The sequence below is a fragment of the Mus caroli genome, unplaced genomic scaffold (assembly GCF_978045245.1).
Source record: "Mus caroli unplaced genomic scaffold, Mus_caroli_1 scaffold_34, whole genome shotgun sequence".
NCBI lineage: Eukaryota > Metazoa > Chordata > Mammalia > Rodentia > Muridae > Mus > Mus caroli.
In genome coordinates, this window is record NW_028227289.1 from 2,032,117 (window position 1) to 2,053,323 (window position 21,207).

Below are 21,207 nucleotides of genomic sequence, written 5' to 3' on the forward strand. Positions count from 1 at the left end.
AAAGCATTGTTAACTGTGACACAAAAGCCTAAATGTTCATTATTACAGATCTTCATATGTACACTATTCATGTTTCACAAATCGTTATCACACTGCAAAATACTTTACACATTTTGTTGACAGTACCTAGGCATCCCTAGAAGCCCAGAACTAGGTGAACAAAACTGGCCTCAAACTCACAATCAGCCTGTCTCTGCTTCCCAAAGGCTAGGATTTAATATGTGCCAGCTTGCCAACCTTCCACAATTTAATTATTTGATGTGTACTGATGCTGTATTAAGTTCATGCAGTAGCTGTACATGCCTGAAAGGGGCATCAAATCCTATGGAATTGGAGTCACAGAAGGTTGTTAAATGTCATGTGAATGTTGAGAACTGACGTTTTTCCTTTAAAAGAACATTTAATGTTATTCTTCAGCATGACATTACCTAGAGTTTAAATGTAAGTCAGTGTTCTTAACCAACTTGCCAACTTTGAGTATAAAATGAGTCAATAAATGTTGAGAAGCAGTTTAATACTAGTTCTTTAAAGAGCTCTTATAAAGGACTATGGGAACCTAGCATGCCCTTCCCAAAGCTTCAAACAAATTTAAGTTTTGGTTCTTGGAAACTAGGAGTTAGCTCCCTGAATAGGTCTGGACTTACCAGTTTCAAGGCTACTGTGTATGGTCTTAGCTGCCCTTGAGATACTGTGTTCCTCTTGCACAACACTGCACTAAGCAATTAAGTTTTCTACTGGCTTCATTCATTTCTCCCTTAAACTTTATAAGATGCAGGACTTCCTAAACAAAACCCAAAGTAACCTAAAACTGATTCCAATTTTTCTACCTTTATGGTCTTTCTATCCTATCCTCCCCCTTAGGACCTTGCTACTAAAAGCACTGGTCCAGGTCAAATAAAATATCTTAAACTTTTTACTTAATACAAACAACAGCCTTTTAAAAAAAAAAAGGGGGGGGGGGTTCTTTTGTTTTGCCTTTTTGTCTTTATTTAATCCTTGCTATAAGTCATATTTGGGAAAAACCTAATTAGAGTCTTTGTTTTAAGAATATCAACATACTAAGCCTTTTACTATTCTTTAATTTTGTGTGTGTGTACACGCATATATGTTTAAAAGCACATTTGAGACTTGTTAGTTTTTAGGAGTAATCATTGGGACAAAATACAGAACTGTTTTGTAGGAATAAAGGAGGAAAAATTACAGAGACATTTTCCATGTAAATGAGCTTTCATGCTCAAAAAGACAATTTTGAACCAATTAATTTTGTGTTAAGTTTAAAGCACTGTAAAATATGAGGCAAAATTGAATCCAGCCTTCAAGTTTTTATTAGGGTAACTCCTTCAAACATAAGAAAAACTTTCTTTACTGTAAGTTCAGTGGTACACAGCAACAGTTGTTAACTATCAAGCTACAACAATAATACTATTTGTTGAACTGCAGATTAAATGTATCAAGAAGTTTGTCATTTTTTTACAGACATCAATTTTTTTCTACTGAAAATGAAAATAACCTGACAGTTTTTACTAGTATAATAATAAGCTGTGAAATTTATTTCAAACTTTAGATGTTCTACTTTTTAGATTTGAAAATATCTCTTAAGACTGTTATGAAAAAATTCCTGGTTTCATCCAAATGTATCATCTCATTCATCATCTATTGTTGGCTTGATAGTCACGCCTCTTCTTATCTGGCCCCAACCAATTAAACTGCAAAATTAAAATAGAAGGAAATCATGTATTTAAATCCATTTCATCAGCATTATCACATAATCACTTTACAACAGTTTTACTTTACCTAATTATGAGTTCAAGCAGGCTCTCATAGTACACTTCTCTATAAAGGAATGCCTAATTTCCTTTGATTCCTATAGCCTTACAGAGTTTAAGTGTATCTATGTCTGGCTATCAGGTCTGGGCAATCCCTGTAGAGGCCAGAAGAAGGTATCAGACTAGTTACAGACAATTATCAGCCACTAAGTAAGTTCTGGGAATGGAACTTGGGTTTTCTAAAGCAGCAATTGTTTGTAATCATCAAGCCACCTCTCCAGCTATCTCCCTGCCCTCTTTTTTAAGTGAAAGAAGACAAAGTTCTGTTGAGTAACAGAGCAACTCTTCAGAAACAAGGGAACAAACAAACAAACAAACAACGATACAATTCTAGAACTCAAATGTAAATATTCTTCCAGAGTAATATGCCTACCTATCCAAAAGAGTTTGTAAAGGTGATCAAAATACTCTGAGAAGCATGCTAATAAATGAAAATAAGGTAGCTTTTATTTCATTTTGAGACAGAGAGCCTTTATGTAGTCCTGCCTGTTTTGGAACTTAGAGAGACCCTCCTGCCAATGCCTCTCAAATACTGGGATTAAAGGAATCCAGTAGATTCCTTGAGTTCAATAGACTAAAAAAATACATAAAATATTTTCTCCTGAAAATGCTTCAAAAAATGTGTTTGCATCTCAACAGATACAAGTTTAAATAAAAACAAGTTAAATTTCATTCCCACACCACCACTACCACCACCACTGCCGCCAACACCACCACTGGCTTTTCTTTTGTGCCTGACTCACTCTCTCCTTTCTTTCCTACGTGTCTTTTTTGTTAGTTTGTTTTTGTCTTGTTTTGTTTTTATCCAGACAGGGTTTCTCTGTGTAGCCCTGGCTGTCCTGGAACTCACTCTATAGACAAGGCTGGCCTTGAACTCAGAAACCTGCCTGCCTCTGATAAAAGGCGTGCGCCACCACGTCTGGCTTCCTGCATGTTTTTAATGCTGATGATCAAACTCATGGAAAAGATTTTCTTAATACGTCAGGGAACCATTGCTTTGGTTTTTAAAGTTTGCTCTTTTTGATGTTGGGCTTCTCACTTAGTCAAGAGTTAAGTAGTTTTCAAGTCTACAATTACAAGACTTTATTAAAGAAGAAAATAACAATATGAAAGCTTCAGGAGAAATTTGTTGCCCCTATATAAATACCAAATACCTAAAAGCATACTGACTAAACAAATTTAGTAAAAAACCAAAGCTATAAAGATCCTTGACACCAAGTCAAAGGATCGGGTGAATATTTTAAATAAATAGATAGATAGATAGATAGAGATGATAGATAGATAGATAGATGATAGATAGATGATAGATAGATAGATAGATAGATAGATAGATAGATAGATAGATAGATAGATAGATAGATAGATAGACAGACAGACAGACAGACAGACAGACAGATAACAAATAAATTTTAAAACTTTGTTCTCAAAATCATAGGAAATGTCAAGGTTCTTACTTTTTCTAAGTGAACTCCATCCCTAGATGTAGAGCTATATATATAGTGAATGTCAACCAAATTGCAGATTTTGAATAAGAAGGATGAAAATTATTTTCAAAGTCCTGACTTATAAGTTACCCAAAGGACTAATTTCTATCTTGCCTGACCTAGGAGTTGTGTCAGACGCTGGGAGATAAAACAATCTGCAAGAGATCTTGTATCTAAGGCACTGATTTTGCCTAGGTTCAAAAAACAAAGTAAGGCTCCTGGGAAAATAAAAATAGTTTTAAAAGCTAGGTAGAGAAGACTGTACCTACAGACATTATTCTTTTATTCCTGTTTGAAAACATTCTGGAAACCAGAAGGAAGTAGGGTAAAATAAAGTGCTAGAAAAACCAAAAAGCAAAATCTTAGCAAACTGATTGCAGTATCTGATAAAACTATCTTTCAAAAATGAAAATTTAGAGGTGGAAAGAAGGCACAACAACTAAGAGCAATAAATCTCTTGTAGAGAAATAGGGTTCTATTTCCAGCCCTTGCAAGGTTGGCACAACCTTCTGTAACGCCAGCCCTAGCGTATCTAATATTCTCTCCTGAAGGCACTGCATACAATATAATGCGCAGACATACATGTAGACAAAACACACAAACACAAAATGAAAATAAACTTTATTCAAACATATAAAATAAAAAAGTAACTTGAAAGTTTCCCAATAAATTAAAGCAAAAGAAGTCTATTATGACTGGACCTGCTCATCTAAAAATAATAAAAAGAGGGGCTTGAGCAGTCTCTCAATGATTATTTCTTGTGGTGGAGCTAGGTTTTGTTCCCAAGATTATCATCTGTAACTTTGGTTCTAGAAAATCAGATTCTATCTTCTGCCCACTGCTCATGCTTGTGGTGGACAACCATATAGGCAAACCACTCATACACATAGAATAAAAATAATTAAAGCTGGCATTCCTACAGTAAGAGCCAGAAAAATTGGTTAGCCATTCTCAGGCCAACTAATGTAAAAGTAAACAACACGGCAGCAAAATGAGAGAAACCCTGCCTCATCAAGATAGAAGAATAGGTCAATTTTCAAAAGAATTGTGACAAAGCTATATTCTCAGCTCCTAAAAAGCTTTCATTTTAATATAGGTTTCACAATTTTAAGATGTTGTATACAAAAACTATAATTAGATGTCTATAAAATAAACTTTGCAAATCACAACTATGTATAGAAAAGTTAAAACTCTGTAACACAAATTCCACTCCTGAGACCCATAATAGAGCTCAGCACAAAGTCCATAGGGTTGCCCACTAAACTAACAATTTTTTTTTAAATTAAAATATGGCACCAAAAAAAAAAATCATAAGGGAAAACTTGTATACATACTGAACATAAATGACACCACAGCAATATTTACACCAGTATTCTTCTGTTTGTTTTTAACTTTTCTCCTTCCTAAGAGACTCAAATTTAAATCTAAAAATGCACTGCTCAAATAAGTAAATGATAGGAAAATACATGTACTGTAAATGCACCCGAGACACTGGTAGCTGTATTTTCATATTAAAGTATCAAGAAACTATTATAATAAATGTGTTGTGTAATGATGCAACAGGAAAAGACAATTACAAACATGATATAGATTAATACTGCAGCTCTTAAAAGAAATACACACATACATGAATTTTATGTATATGTAACTTAAAATTGTAAAACTGGTAAGGTAGTTGAAAAAGAGTAAAGTCCTTAAGTTAAGCAAGAAACAGAGGGCAATGGTACATGTAATATAATGCTAAAAAGGGAACCAGCCAATACAAGTGCTTTAGGAGAAAGCATTGTGCAATGAGAACAAAGTATTTTTTTTCATCCAACCTTTGTTTTCTGCCAGATCTATCCCTTGCCTCCTTACCCAGTGAGCTTTGTGTCTTATGCCACTTTAAAAAATCCCAATTATTGCTACCTATATGTTCACAGGTTTGGGGCCATTTACTGAAGCATATTAATGCTCTCAGCAGGCTACACATTTAAAGAAAACTATCTCTCCCTCTTCCAGCAACTATGAATTACCAATAGCTTATTCAGGTAATGGTGGTACAAAGTAAGTATTTTGATGTGTAGAATATAACTATCTTCAGCAATTTGGTTAAAGTTGTTTGCTTATTTAAGAGAACTTTCATTAAGCTAGAGAAATGGCTCTTACCACCAAACCTGACCTGAGTTTGACATCCCAGTACCCAGTGAGTGAAAAGTTGTCCTTTTGCTTTCCAAAAAGCTGTCCTTTTTTAATAAGTATTAAAAACAAAAACCCACTAAAGTAAAAATAGATTAAAACACAAAAGATATCTTAAAAGAAACAATAATCTAGAATATACAAGTCAGAAAAGACCAATTAGAAGTCTCAATTTCTTTTTAACATTGGCTGGTTTTGTTTGTTTAGAACACAGGGTCTATATACACATTAAATATACACACATATAAACTACTCCTTTATGGTAACCTAAATAATTGAAAGTGTAGTTTTGCAAGAAAAAAATATAGAGTAACATTCACAGCTTTCTGAATACAGGCAATAAATGGGAGCAGCCCATGTCCACTGATTGGTGGAAAAAAGCTCATTAGTTACATATTCAATAGTAATTCTGATACATACTATAAATAGTTTAATCTCAAGACCCCTACACCAAGAAAAATATTAGAAAAAAACTAAATTATATAATTTGTAAAAAAAAAAAGAAAAAGGCTATTTAGGATATTAGGACATTCAAACACACAACAAAGACTGAACTAAAAATGTAACATTCAGTTATGGTTGATAATTAATATTTGTTTTTGAGGCTTTATAAAGAATGATTAGTGAGAGTACAGTAAATAATGTGAATGGATTCATTACCAATAAACTATACAATTTAAAATGGCTGTCACAGTTTTAACACTATGTAAAGGAATATACAGCTGAAAATTAAAGCTATGAAACTGAATGATGTTAAAGCTATGTGTGATAGTGTAGGAGGCAGAAGAGGATCACAAATTCTAGACCAGGTTGCAAAGTGAAGACCTGTCCCAAAATAAAAAGTAAAAAGACAGCTATAGATGTTGCTAAAATGTAAGACCAGAGGATTAATAAAAAGTAAAATAAAATAAAACCCGCAAAGTCCCACATGAAAATATATATGCTGTTTTTTCTTGATTGAACAGTAACAAAACTGAAGAACTTACCGCCAGTGTTTCTCAACTCGTCGGCTTAGAGCAATTTTTTCTCCTACTTCTGTGCATACTGGATTGGTTAGAACAATTTTACCCAAATCTGCCTTGACTGCACTAACTCTGCCTCCTGTAGACAAGGACCCTATGTTCACCATGAGTACTTCATTCTTGGATAGCTTTTGAACCTAGAAAAATTATTTAAAAAAAAAAAATTAACTTAATTCCCAAGGTGATGATTAAAGCCTTGATAGGTAAGTTGCTACGCACACTCCAGTGAAGTTTGCTTGGCAGGCCGAGAGACCTGGAAGCACTCACTAGGCAGAGTTTCAAGGAAACTCACCTCCTGGAACTTTGCCTTTCTCATAACCCCTTATATTCATACCCTATCCCCGAGTTAGTCTGGTGTATGGATCCATGTGCCCTCTTTTAGTATTCTATAAGTGCCTTTTAAGATTGAATTCTGCCTTTGCCAATGTTCCAATGTCCTAGAAAATGCTTGAAGCCGAGGAGCTTGGACAGTGAAACTAATTAGGCATTACAAAAGAACCAAGCCAGAATAGCTCAGGGCTGGTCTGTAGTGTTTACTTGAGGCAGTAGCCAGTTTTACCCAAAAACAATGGTCTAGCGAATAGGTGGGTTTACCATGAAAGAGCTAGGGAATCCCACTGAGATCTTCAGTACAGGCTGTATACATTGCATATTAGAAGCAAGTTGGTGAATTCTTCTGACAAATGGAGATTCTCCAGATACTTAAAAGTTACAGCCATACAAGAATTTATCAAAGCCTAGGAAATAGAGGGGCTGTGGTATTGTGTTATTCATGAGAACCTCCTGGTGCTAGCTTTCAGGAGGCTCAAAGGAGTAGCACTAATTGTGACTAGGGTGTGAAATCCTTACCTGTCATTTAGCTGACCCTAGGCAGGACTGCTTTATCTTTACTGTAAACATTTACCTGGTTCCTGTAAGTCCCTTTGAAGTCATTCCTTTGTTTTGTGTCAGGTAACTTCAATGTACTTTGCCTGATGTGACTTCCTACCCCTTTTATTTTCTGTACTATATAAGACTGGTGTTCACTTTGTGACAATACATTCAGATTCTACACAATCTCCTGTGTGCATCTGTCAGTCATTTCCGCCGACTCTTTGCCCACCTGCAACTAGAGACCAGTTCCACACAGACAAAAGGATCCAGAGGGTCTGAGGCAGAATTGGCGCCTGAACAGCAAGTAAGTACTGTTGTATTAGTTACTATTCTATTGCTATAGTACAACCAAGGGAAGTTATAGAAAGAGTTTGTTTATAATTGTAGTGCTTAGTCCATGATGGTGAAATCAATGAATGATGGTAGAAACAGAAATGAGGGTTCAGACCTTGAACTGCAGGTATGAAACAGGTAACTGGTAATGGTATGTTGCATTAAAACCTAAAACCTACACTCAAAATGACACATATTGACCTCTTCAGATAATAGATTATGATCTGGGAACCAAGTATTTATTTAAATCACCATAATCATTGATCTACATCTCCACCTCAACCCCTAGACTTCTGTTATTTCACCCATCTGTCTATCCATCCATTTATTTACTCATTTATAAAAAGTGTCTAACATCATATTTCAGTTAGAACTGTAACCCACTACTTTATCTTATGGTAGTTTTAGATTTGGCTTTTACATGGGTGCTAGGGATCTAAAGTCTAGTTCCTAATGCTGCATGACAAGCACTTGTTCTAGGACACCACCTCAGAACTCCTTCTGTTTTGAAATTTAGAACTGATGAGGTATTTCACTGGGTAAGGGTATACTGCTGTTTTTTAGCATTTTTTTTTTAAACAGCCCTGCTGGCTTTCTTCTTTTTAAAGATTTATTTATTTATTTATTATATGTAAGTACAATGTAGCTGTCCTCAGACACTCCAGAAGAGGGAGTCAGATCTTGTTACAGATGGTTGTGAGCCACCATGTGGTTGCTGGGATTTGAACTCCTGACCTTCGGAAGAGCAGTCGGGTGCTCTTACCCACTGACCCATCTCACCAGCCCCTTTTTAGCATTTTTGAGAGCCACTATATCCAATGTTTTTATTAGTAGAACATAGGTAAGTCTTTCTGTAACATAATCCCCATCAAATTCTGTTCTCCAGGTTTTGATTTTTGTTTACTATTAGTTGCTTTGGAGCTTAAAAGACTTCCTGTCTTGTTATTTTTGTAATCTGTGAATGAATGTATTAGCAATAGTAGTAGTAATATTAATATGGTCATAAACTGTCATCTGTATTTTTAAAAGTAAATGAAAAAAAGCAAGGAAAGAGTAAATTGTGAATTTTAGTCTAGGTATTTTCTGTTTTGTGACAGTTTTGTGCATGTATTCAACATATTCTTTTCCCCTTACTCCCCTCACCCTTCTTTTTCCCCCTGAACAACATTCTACCAAACTTGTGCAATATGACTACACTGGTGTAGAGAATGACACCCCTTTCTACAGGAATTAAATCATTAGCTCCTTAGAAAGTGATGGGATCCAATGGACACTTCTTTTATCCACAACTGACTTTTGAATGTCTCTGTTTGTGCAAGTATCCATTGCTGCTATGTTTTCAGGATTGCAAATACTGTGCCTCTGAATTTTGATGTTTGTAGCACTTCTCCCTATAGACCATTTTTAAATTCTCATCTCTTCTGTGATACACTCTTGGCCTTGACAGGTTGAGATGGGAACTTGGCTAAGAACATTTAGAAGGCAGAAGCACTCAGTGGTTAAGTTTTATCACTTTGACCAGAGGAGTTTCTGTATAAACTGTTGGCCTTTGTGAAAAGGAGTCTTACGTTGTCCAGAAGCTAAGTAACATACCCATTTATGTTATATTTTCCTCCTTTATTATGTGTGTTTACATTTCCAGATGCTAATGAAGGCTAAAAGAGGGTTCAGGTCCCTTTGGGTTAAGGTAACAGGTGGTTGTGAGTGACCTTATGTGGGTACTAGAACTTGAGCTTTAATACAGAATTCTTACTGTGACACTTTGTTGATGTTGTTGTCAAGGATTTAATCCAGAGGTAGGAATATTATTTATTCACACTCACATGACATTTTACAAAACATAAAGACTTTAAGAATGTTGATCTGGGGCTGGTGAGATGGCTACATGGTTAAGAGCACTGACTGCTCTTCTGAAGCTTCTGAGTTAAAATCTCAGCAACCACATGGTAGCTCACAACCACCCATAATGAGATCTGACGCCCTCTTCTGGTGCGTCTGAAGTATAATAATAAATAAATTATAGTAATTATTTAAAAAGCAAAAAAACAAAAAGAATCTTGATCTAGGGGCTAGAGAGATAGCTCAGCTGTTAAGAGCACTGACTGTTCTTCCAAAGGTCCTGAGTTCAATTCCCAGCAACCAAATGGAGGCTCACAATCACCTGTAATGGGATTTGACGCCCTCTTCTGGTGAGTCTGAAGACAGCTACAGTGTACTTACATATAATAATAAATCTTTAAAAAAAGTAACTTTTTAAAAAAATGTTGATCTGAACTTGAGCATTATGCTTCTGTCAATAGAGCTATGAGAATAGCTCTGGCAGCTAATACTTATCTACCTCATAATTGTTCACAAATTACATGGCATCTGAACAGTTTAAGTTATATCTGTGGAATTAGAATACTAGGATCTACTTAATATTTTTATGCCATTATGCCCTTAATGAAAATGTGTAACCTCTTTTAGAACTTTCACTTATTTTTTAGTTAGTGCTATAATTGGTAACCTATTTTTAGAGGTAGACTAAATTTGTATCGTAGATTTAGGGTCTGTACCAACCAGACTGAACTACATACTGCAGTATAGACTGGTGTTCAAACACCGCCAGTCTTTGTGTTTCACCTGAAATTACAATCTAGGCTGCCAGGCTGAGATGGATCTTTTATATAGTCATGGAATATTATATAGATCTTTGATATCAAATCTTTTTTTTTTTTTTTTTTTTTGGTTTTTCGAGACAGGGTTTCTCTGTGTAGCCCTGGCTGTCCTGGCACTCACTTTGTAGACCAGGCTGGCCTCGAACTCAGAAATCCGCCTGCCTCTGCCTCCCAAGTGCTGGGATTAAAGGCGTGCACCACCACGCCCAGCTCTGATATCAAATTTTATGGTATGAAATTTTTCAGAATTTAGCTCTTTCATCATACAGCTCTTGTCAATAAACTCTCTTTCTGCCAATGTAAAATAAATTTGTAATTTAGGACTAGTGAGGTGTTTTAGTGGGTAAGGGTACTTTGCTGTGGCCCTTTAATTTTGAGACCCTATCTAAACAGTATACTAGCTCTACAAAGTTGATCTATGATTTCCACAAATGTGCCATAGCAATACATATAACATACAGGTACACAATAACGTAATTTTTAAAAATGTAAAACTTAAAAAGTAACATAAAAAGTTACTTTTCTTTTTTTTTAATATTTATTTATTTAAGTATTTTTTTAATATTTATTATATGTAAGTACACTGTAGCTGTCTTCAGACACTCCAGAAGAGGGAGTCAGATCTCATTACAGATGGTTGTGAGCCACCATGTGGTTGGTAGTTGCTGGGACTTGAACTCAGGACCTTAGGAAGAGCAGTCGGTGCTCTAAACCGCTGAGCCACCTCATCAGCCCAAAAGTTACTTTTCTATTGGGTGATTACCTTATAGAAAGTTCCAATTTATTTACTTCTTTTTTTTTTTTTTTTTTTTTTTGATTTTTCGAGACAGGGTTTCTCTGTGTAGCCCTGGCTGTCCTGGCACTTACTTTGTAGACCAGGCTGGCCTCGAACTCAGAAATCCGCTTGCCTCTGCCTCCTGAGTGCTGGGATTAAAGGCGTGCGCCACCACGCCCGGCTTTATTTACTTCTTTTACAATTCCATTTTAACTAAAAAAGATTAAAACACTAAACAAAATATTTCATTGCTTTGAAACAGTTACTATAAAATGAACTCACTTTTGCTGCTTTCTTGTCTCCTTCTGTACGTACACCTAGGAGCCGTCTCAGTAGGAAGTAGGAAATTTCTAATTCTGTGAATATCTCAGGTAATGCTCCAACAGCACCAAGGACCTGCCCAACCATTCTATCTGCTCGGCATAACGTTGGGTCAATTTTTGTTCCAACTCCTAATAAAATGTAGGTATTCATAGCTTTATATTTTGTTTAAAACTCATAAAAAACTGAAGCAATAAATCTATATAGAATAACATAAATCATACATTTTTGTTTGCCACTTTTACCTAAATAAAACTAAATATCTCCAAAGATCTCTAAAACTCACTCATTTGGTCCCCTGTAGATTTCAAACTCACTTCCTACCACAGCTATCACATGTGGTGCTGACCCAAGTATACTACCTGCACTCTTTGAGTCCCTCTAGTTCTGTCACCATATACTTCAGCACATCCCCTCCCACCAGCTAATCTCCTTTCCTCTGGGACTCAAAGCAGTCTCCAAGCCCAGCTTTCTACCAGAGACCCCATAGCCACAACATATAGGCAGACAGGATAACTGCACTCTTTTACCCTTCCCACTATATTTTAGTTGTCAATGTCATATACAACCTCCAGGCTCTGTCTAGAACCCACACCCTGTGAATGTAGGAACATCATAATCTACTTGTATCTTCTTCCAGTGTTTATAGCCCAAGCTGCACCCTCTCCTTGTAGTTCAAACCTAACCAATCTCCACTACTCCCACTCTCCTAGTATTAGTCACATCCTACACCCTTATAACAGCCTAGCCTGATGAGCCTTCTTGACTCTAGGAAAACTTCATTCCCTATATACAGATATAGATATTAATATCCATCTGTCCTCCAGGGCTAGCCCTGATGATACAAACAAAAATCAAAGATAAAGTAGAGGACCTAGAAAAAATAAGCAATGAATATGGCAAGAAAAATTAAAATACAAGAACACGTAGGAAATGCAAAAAGAACAGACCCTGGAAATAAGGAATAGCTGGGAAAGAAAAAATCCAGGTCAGCAGCATAAACTGAGAGATCACAAATGAAAAATTTCCAAACCATGTAAAGCCACACTCATATAAATATAAGCAACACAGAGAACACTAAATACATAAGACTTGAAAGGAAACTCTGGCAAATCAGAGTTAAAACACTAAAAATATATACAAAGAAAATGTATTGATAGCTGCAAGAGAATTAAAGTCATACTCAAGGAAACCTTATCAGAATATAAGGTGACTTCTTAAAGGAAACTTATGAAAGCCTGGAGTATTGCATTCCAAGTCCTAAAAGACTAGGACAGCCACTTAAAGTTACATATCCAGCAAAACTAGTTGAAGGGAAAAAAAACTTTCCACAATACAAATAGATTTTAAAAACGTTTATCCAACAGGTCAACCCTTGAACAGAACAGAACAGGAGGCAATAGCTAGGACTGAAGTGAAGACAATATATCCGGGCGGTGGTGATGCATGCCTTTAATCCCAGCACTTGGAAGGCAGAGGCAGGCGGATTTCTGAGTTTGAGGCCAGCCTGGTCTACAGAGTGAGATCCAGGATAGCCAGAGCTATACAGAGAAACCCTGTCTCGAAAAATGAATGAATGAATGAATGAATGAATGAATGAATGAATGAATGAATGAGAAGAATGAATGATGAATGAGTGAATGAATGAATGCACGCATACATACATAGACAATATAGAAGAAATACAAGTGAAGCTATAATTGAAACATAAAACAAAACCAAAGAAACTGCAACCTACATTCTTTTCAATAACAATTATAACACTGCAAACCAATAGATATAAGCTGAATGAATAGATTAAAACATAAAACTAAGATTAAGCATCTTTCTGTTGTCTATATTTTTTTATAAACTTTAAAGAAAGATACTACTTTAAAGGAAAAGACAGTGATCCAAAAGCCCTCTTTGGCCTCTGAAGGTATCAAGCATACAGTGGTACATATAAATATATGCAAAGAAATACTCATACCTGTCTATATATTTTTAAAACATCCTTATAAAACCCTGACTATATATGATAAGCCCAAATTAAAAAATATAACAATACATTTAAATTGCTAAGCCATTATACTTGTTATTGCTGAAAAATTATACTATTATATATTATACTATTATAATATATATATATATTTATATATATTTTATATCATGTTGGGGACAGTAGTAGACATCTGTCATTACAGTACTATTTCAAGATGAAAGTCAGATGTAGAATCCCCAGAAGCTTGTGGACCAATTATCCTGGTGTGTGAGCAGTAAATAAAGAGATTTCTTGTCTCAAACAAGATGAAAGTTAAAGACCAATACCCAAGGTTATCTTCTGTTTTCTATATGCATGCCACAGTACTTCTGTTTATATCACAAACACACATTATATATACATGCATACCCACAGATTAGAAAAGTCAACCCATGCATAAGCAAAATGCCTTCTGCTTTATGAATATACTCATATTCATACATCATATATTATAAAACCAAAATCTTAACCAACTATTTATTTGCATGACACACTTTTCCATACTGAATAAGATTATCTAATTATATGGACAAATAGCCCTTTGAATACATTTTCACCCTCCATGAAAGTAATCAAATAACCAAGAAGAAATATTTATCAATGAGTACAAAATTCTTACCAATAAGACCACCTGGAGCAGCATACTGAAGATCATTGTGCTCTGCAAAAAGGGATACAATCTTGGAAAAGATTGGTTTACACATAAGCTTCCCTTCTCCGTCTTTAGAAACAATACCAGGTCTCACTTCTATCTCTTGGCCCACCTAAAACAAACAAATAAATGACATTCTTGAGATTAGCAATGGCCTTTTAATGTAATATGTACCAAAAGGAAGACTACTAAAATTATCTATCCCATTTGCAAAAATAATTTTGTACATTCTAAAAATAATAAAATGAACATAAACAGATTTTTGAAATGACAACTCAATTTACACATTACTTTTAACCAATTTATCAAAATATATACTGCAACATTTAAAAGACAATACATGGCACTAGACAAGTCCTCACAGCTTGCTTAGTGATAGTATTGGTGGCACAAGCCTTTAATCCCAGTACTTAGAGGCAGAGGCAGAGCAGGCAGGTCTCTTTGGGTTCCAGGACAACCAGGGCTACACAGAGACCCTGTCTCATAAAACAGAAGATTTTACTGCTCTTGCAGAGGACCAGAATATAGTTCCCATAATTTTCATGGCAGTTCATAACAGACTAACTCAAATTCCAGAGAGATCCAACTTCTGGTACCAGGTACACATATGGTATTCATACATATACACAAATATTCATAAATACAAAAATATCCATTAAAATTTCTTTAAAATAAAGAACACAATATACAGTAAATTTCTCCTTAAAAAAAAAAAACTATAGATTTTAACTTACTTTATGGGAAATAGGAGTTGCAATAAAAAGTTTAGAATATAATTTACCTTTAATACGCCTTTTAAAATACTACCACCAGCTACACCCCCTTTAAGATCATCAACTTCACAGCCAGGTTTGTTAACATCAAAAGACCGAATAACTAGCCAAGAAAGAGGAGAAGAATTAGTCCTTGAACAAATAACAAATATCATTGAAGAGAAATGAATGTATTAAGAAAAACAAAACAAAACAAAAAACAGGAAAAAAAAAATCTTTCTTCCATTTGGCAGGGTGTGTTGGTGCACGCCTTTAATCCCAGCACTCGGGAGGGAAGCAGAGGCAGGCGAAATTTCTGAGTTCGAGGCCAGCCTGGTCTATAGAGTAAGTTCCAGGACAGCCAGGGCTACACAGAGAAACCCTGTCTCAAAAAACCAAAAAAAAAAAAAAAAAAAAAAAAGCAAAAGGAAAAGAAAAAGAAAAAGAAAAAAGAGAACAAAAACCAACAATTAAAAAAAAAAAAAAAAAACTCAATCAAGGGCCAAAAGGTGAAGTCCTTACCAATAAGTCGGGGTTCTGAAGTAAAGTCTCTTAGAGGTACTGGAATTTTCTTTACTATATACTCACATACAACTTCAATATTGTATTTTAACTGAGCAGAAATTGGAATAATAGGAGCTCCTTCGGCTACTGTACCTACATGGCAAAATTCAGACATGTTTATGTACTTCATAAAACAATTAAATAGGGCAGGAGAGATGGCTGGGAAGTAGAGATGGCTTGAGGGTTGAGTGCACGGACTGCACTTCCAGAGAAACCTGGTTCAATTCCCAGCTTTCACATGGGGTCTCATAACTGTAACTCCAAGATCTGACACCCTCACACAGACATGGATGCAGGGAAAACACCAATGCACATAAAATACAAATGAATAATTTTTTAAAAAAACTTAAATATACTAAAAATATATTCTAATGTACTCCCACACATCTTAGCCAACAAATAGAAATGGTTACTCTCTTTATGACATTTTCATCTTTAAATAAGAAGTCCTTTTAGGGAAAAATGTTATTAAGATATGTTAAATACTACCAATAAAAGTGATTAAATATATGTACTGCAAGCAAGGAAACACTGCCAATTGTAAAAGCTTTCAGAAATCACAATTTACCCATTTAGTAAATAAAAATTACAAGCATTATTTATTAAAGACTATTGGCAGTACTTGCTTATTAATTGAATGTTAAAACTGATGATTCTAGAATATAATGTTTTGACTAAATGTATGTACATTATATCTAAGTCAGAAACAATACTTTAAATCAAGCTTAAAAATAAGTTTTATGAAGTATGAAAAGATAGTGGACTAACACCATAAATTCTGTGTTTGGATGATCTAGTACATTAAGTGAGATACTAAATTAAATGTCTACCAAAGTGACTCAAACATTCAAGTATTATGAGATCTTACCCTGTACAAATGCAAGTATCTGTTCATACTGTTCTTTAGCCTGACTTTCTTTCACCAAATCAATTTTATTTTGCAGAATCAAAATATGTTTTAGCTTCATAATTTCAATGGCAGCCAGGTGTTCAGAAGTCTGAGGTTGAGGACAAGATTCGTTACCCGCTAAATTGATTTAAAAGAAAAAAAATGTTTTAAACAATTGAAACCAAGTATTAAGACTTACTTTCCTAATAAAAATAGACTAAATTGTTTTACTCATGACCAATTCTAGGATATAATGCCTCAGAACAAAATTTGTCATAAAAAAAAAAAAATTTAAGTTACTTCAGCAGAGGTGAAACCAAGACTCAAGAGGTCTTAAAAACTTACCCTGATGCACATAAATCTTAGGATAACTGCAACTCTTAGTACCATATTTAACGTACATCTACTGTCTATCAAGGTGATTCTTAGGTATTATGGGTTCTTACCCTGTACAAATTTAAGTTTATGTTCATACTCTTCTTTAGCCTGAAAAAGACTTGAGGCAAAGATGCCAAATTCCTGAACAAAAGAAACTTTATATTTGTAGTTCCAATTAATACATTTTGGTTTGAAGTACTTTCCTAAACATAGCAACAAACAAAAATATTAAGTATCAACAAAATGGAAAAATATCACATGCTGGCGAGATGGCTCAGCAGGTAAGAGTACTGACTACTCTTCTGAAGGTCCTGAGTTCAAATCCCTGAAACCACATGGTGGCTCACAACCACCCATAATGAGAACTCATTCCCTCTCCTGGTTTCTGAAATCAGCTAAAGTGTACTTATGTATAATAATAAATAAATCTTTGGGCTTGAGCAAGCAGGAACTGAGCGACAAGTGGAGTTGACCAGAGCCAGTAGAAGTCCTAAAAAATTGAGTTCCCTACAACCACATGAAGGTTCACAACCATCTGTACAGCTACAGTGTACTCACATAATTAATAAATAAATAAGTAAATCTTTTTTTAAAAATCACTTTTGAAAATAAACACAAATGTTATAATGTTATTTATTAAGATGTTCTATTAAGAAGAATTTGTTTTGCACAATTAGGATCATACTCCCTAGGTTGGGATATTAATTTATCTAGAAGTATAACCAAGTTCCATGCTTCTGGAAAAGTCTATGTGTATTCACTATAAGTGTTTTTCTTTTTTTTGGATAGCTGATTAGAATTAGTATTTTTGGTTTTCTTGTTGGAAATTTTCCATTTATATTATCTTATGGTCCTTAACAACTTTAAAAGTTCTTAAGACTTTACACTGACTTAACTAAACCAATTCTGACTTTACCTATCAACAGAAGAGCTGCATCCATCACTGCTGCCCCATTCAGCATAGTTGCCATCAAAATATCATGACCAGGACAATCAACAAAGGAAACATGTCTAATGGAGAAATAATCATCAGTCTTCAAATTAACCAATAAAAAGATTACACACTCTTTAGATTTTTGCTAGAGAAATGGCTTAGTAAGTAAAGTACTTATACATATGGGAAGATCTTGGTACCAGCACCCATAAAAAGACCTATAGCTTGAGTCTGTAATTCCAGCACATAGGTGGAAAGGGGATGATCTCTGAAGCTTACTGGACCTGTCAGGCTGACTAATAAGCTCTAGGTTCAGTAATAAACAGTCTCAAAATTACAATAGAGCACAATAACAGAAAGACACATGATCGCCACCTGTAACTTCCACATTTTTATGAATGTCTGTATGGACCCTCCCCCCACATATAGATTTAGATCATACTGGGAATAATTCTGCTGCAAAGGAGTAGCTAAGAATTGGGATGCTTTCAGAACTTCAAAATGAAAAACGTAAGCAGCTTGTAAGGTCTTAAAACTTGTGGACCTACTAATTTAGCCCCCCCCAAATGGGAATTACATGCCCTAGTACCAGGTCCAGCCAAATTAATTTAATAATTACAGGTCTATCATATTATTTCTTTCATATTTTATAGTCTTTGGCAGTTTTAGCTTCTTGAATAATCAAAGTATTTATTTTCACTAATTGTACAGTACTGTTCAGAGGTGCCTTAATTTTCTATTTCTTTCTTTTTAATAAAAGGTTTCACTATGTAGACCAGGCTAGCCTCAAACTCAGAGAGGTTTATCTGCCTCTATCTCCCAAATATTGGGATTAAAACATTCACCACTACACAATGGCCCCAATTTTTACTTTCATCCTTGTAATTTGTTTTATTGTCTGCTATTAAATCTATCAAGTTTGAGGGGGAAAACATGAGATATCTGGAAAAAAGAAAATTTTATCTAATGACTTCATCCCTATATAGCAAATCTTACGATTTGTACAAATTAGTTTTGGAGATTTGAACAAATGGTTTTAAAATTATATTTACAGTAAGTAATTTTTTTTGAAGTGGTTTATAGATGCTTGATGCAAGCATCTCCAGCCCTTAAAAAATTAGGCTACTAAGCAACTGTCACATCTCCTAGAAAAGAGGTATTAGTCAAGTTGTTTTTTTTTTTTAACCCAGTTTACTAAAATAGAAATTTGTATCAATCTGACCTTTAATTAATTACTTAATAATTCTAATTATTCAACTAAGCATTGAAATAATCACCTGACTAGTCTGAAGTTTCCTTTGGTCCCTGGAATATCTGAAGGAAACTCATCAGGTGTACTACTTCCACAAGATCTGTAACATTCTGGTCGAGGACAACTTGAGTCATCAAGCTGATAAATCTGAAAATTTCAAAGACAAAAATGAATTTTTGCAATAATTACTAATTAGAAAAGTTCCTACGTCCACGGTATATTACGTACTTTGGCATTAGCATATCCAAGTTTTATGGTAATATTCCTTTCTAGTTCATTTTTGAATCGGACAGTGTGAACACCAGAAATGGCTTTTACAACTGTAGATTTTCCATGAGCAACATGACCAATTGTGCCTACAAAAAACAAAAAGCTGTTATGCACATAACTACAACAAGTACTTTGAGACTTTATATAACGTACAATGATATAATGTCAATTTCACCTTTTCACAAATTGTTTTCAAATGTAACTGAAAGTACTTTTTATACTGATTAAACTTAAATGCAAGCATTTAATCCCAGCACTTAGGAGGCACAGACCAGTAGACCTCTGTGAGCCTGAGACGCCCACTTAATCTACAAAGCAAGACTACAGTTGTTCTTACCTATATTAATTGTGGCTTGTCTGCTGATAATTTCATGTGAAAGCGGAGTCAACTTGGTAACATCCTGCAAGGAGACATTTTTAAGACCATTGCCATTCAGGAGAAACCAACATTTTCCTATAACCCATGGGTTTACAATACACAGCGCTGCATCATCTCCTTTCTGATCCTATTTTAAAAGGGGTTTTTCCTGTCTCTATCTTACTTTTTAAAGTATTTTTTGAAATGTACGGAGAGAAACAGATGTTCTAGAGGTACATTTTCGTAGCAATCTTTCAAGGATTTTAGCGGTCGAGAAAACTAAAAAAAGAAGAACATTATTCTCCGTACAAAATCAATTCAGTTTCACTACATCAGAGCTCGCGGACTTCGACGACGGTAAAAACCTTTTTTCACGTATTTATAACAAGATTAACGTTTACTGTTTATCATATGATCCCCTCTCAAAGTCAGAGGTTTAAAAAAAAAAAAAAGTCACATTAATAAAGCCTCAACGACAGGCTCTCAGTTCCAGGGTTTGGTCACTGACTGAAATACAGTCGGTATCACCGATCTCCTTTCTCGCGCCAGGACAACCTAAATCCAACGCTTTGCCCACTATGGACTTTACATAGCAGTTCAGGAAGGAAAATCTCACCAAAGTGGCAAGATCCTGACGAGAAAGATGCGGCTGCCCGAGAGTGACACCGGCTTGTCCGCCCGCCATCTTGCTCACGAAAGAAGGAAGTGGCTGTGGCCTCCGCTGTCACGTCACAAAACGCACAAGCCTATGGGCGGGGCTGTAAAATGGCGGATAAAAGGCTGACTAAGAATCTGGCCTGGAAGAACGGACAGTAAACATAGGTGTAGCCTTATTACGAGGACTTTACTCTGAGTGACTTTGTATATTGAGTTGTACGAAACTTACTGAAAAATAATATACAAAGTTTCAACAGCTATTTGCCATGGACTTCATAACGATTAGTGCAGGCAACGTCAAGGGCAGCCCCAGTGAAAGCCCCACCCCATCCTAACCTCCATCCCCACCCCTACCCTCACCCCCAACTCCGGGGCGGGATTAAAGGTAGCCTCATGTCTTAGGTTCCCTCAGTGTCTCAGGCACTTGAATTTTAACTTATGTGAGCGATCAGATTACTTTCTGATTTCTTTTACTAACCCTAACCCTGATTTATTTGCTCAGATGATAATTTAGTTTAATAAATCTAGATTGACTGAAGGGTATTTTGTGGTCTTTCTGGACACAAGACGGCCTATGAATTTTTGGTGAAGAGTTAGGTACGGCAGAGCAGGGAAAAACAAAACAAAACTGGAGAGCTTACAGTTAATATGCAACACGGTAGAAGTTATTTACATCGTTTAAGACAAAGAACTATTTAATAACAAAAAGAACTTGTAAAAACAAATCAAAAACTGGCAAGAGAGACAGACAGAGACAGAAAAGGGGAGCGGGTAGGCAGGCGTCAAGTAGGAGAGAGAGGACAAGGAAACATAAAAAAACAAACAAACCCAACAACTCACCGAAAAAAAAAAAAAAAAACTTCACCGAAAAAAAAAAAAAAACTGGGCGTGGTGGCGCACGCCTATAATCCCAGAACTCAGGAGGCAGAGGCAGATTTCTGAGTTTGAGGCCAGCCTAGTCTACAGAGTGAGTTCCAGGGCTATACAGAGAAACCAAAACCAAAACACCAAC

At 35.4% G+C, this 21,207-nt stretch overlaps 1 protein-coding gene across 3 annotated transcripts; it reads right to left on the bottom strand.

Moving 5' to 3' along the window:
* Positions 1-1,261: 1,261 nt before the first annotated feature.
* On the bottom strand, positions 1,262-20,290 carry LOC146999835 (eukaryotic translation initiation factor 2 subunit 3, Y-linked). 3 transcript variants are annotated; one of them, XM_085834399.1, is made up of 12 exons: positions 20,155-20,290; positions 19,518-19,581; positions 19,139-19,266; positions 18,936-19,057; positions 17,641-17,735; positions 16,326-16,484; positions 15,482-15,550; positions 14,923-15,017; positions 14,109-14,253; positions 11,431-11,600; positions 6,475-6,647; positions 1,262-1,706 (listed from the first exon to the last, which is right to left on the bottom strand). In XM_085834399.1, exons 1-12 carry the CDS (start codon positions 20,221-20,223, stop codon positions 1,643-1,645), a joined length of 1,353 nt encoding a protein of 450 aa, XP_085690525.1. In that variant the 5' UTR covers positions 20,224-20,290; the 3' UTR covers positions 1,262-1,642. The 3 variants fall into 3 exon arrangements, with proteins under 3 accessions (XP_085690525.1, XP_085690524.1, XP_085690526.1); XM_085834398.1 differs by having other exon boundaries at positions 15,416-15,550; XM_085834400.1 differs by lacking the exon at positions 6,475-6,647 and having other exon boundaries at positions 15,416-15,550.
* Positions 20,291-21,207: the final 917 nt, after the last annotated feature.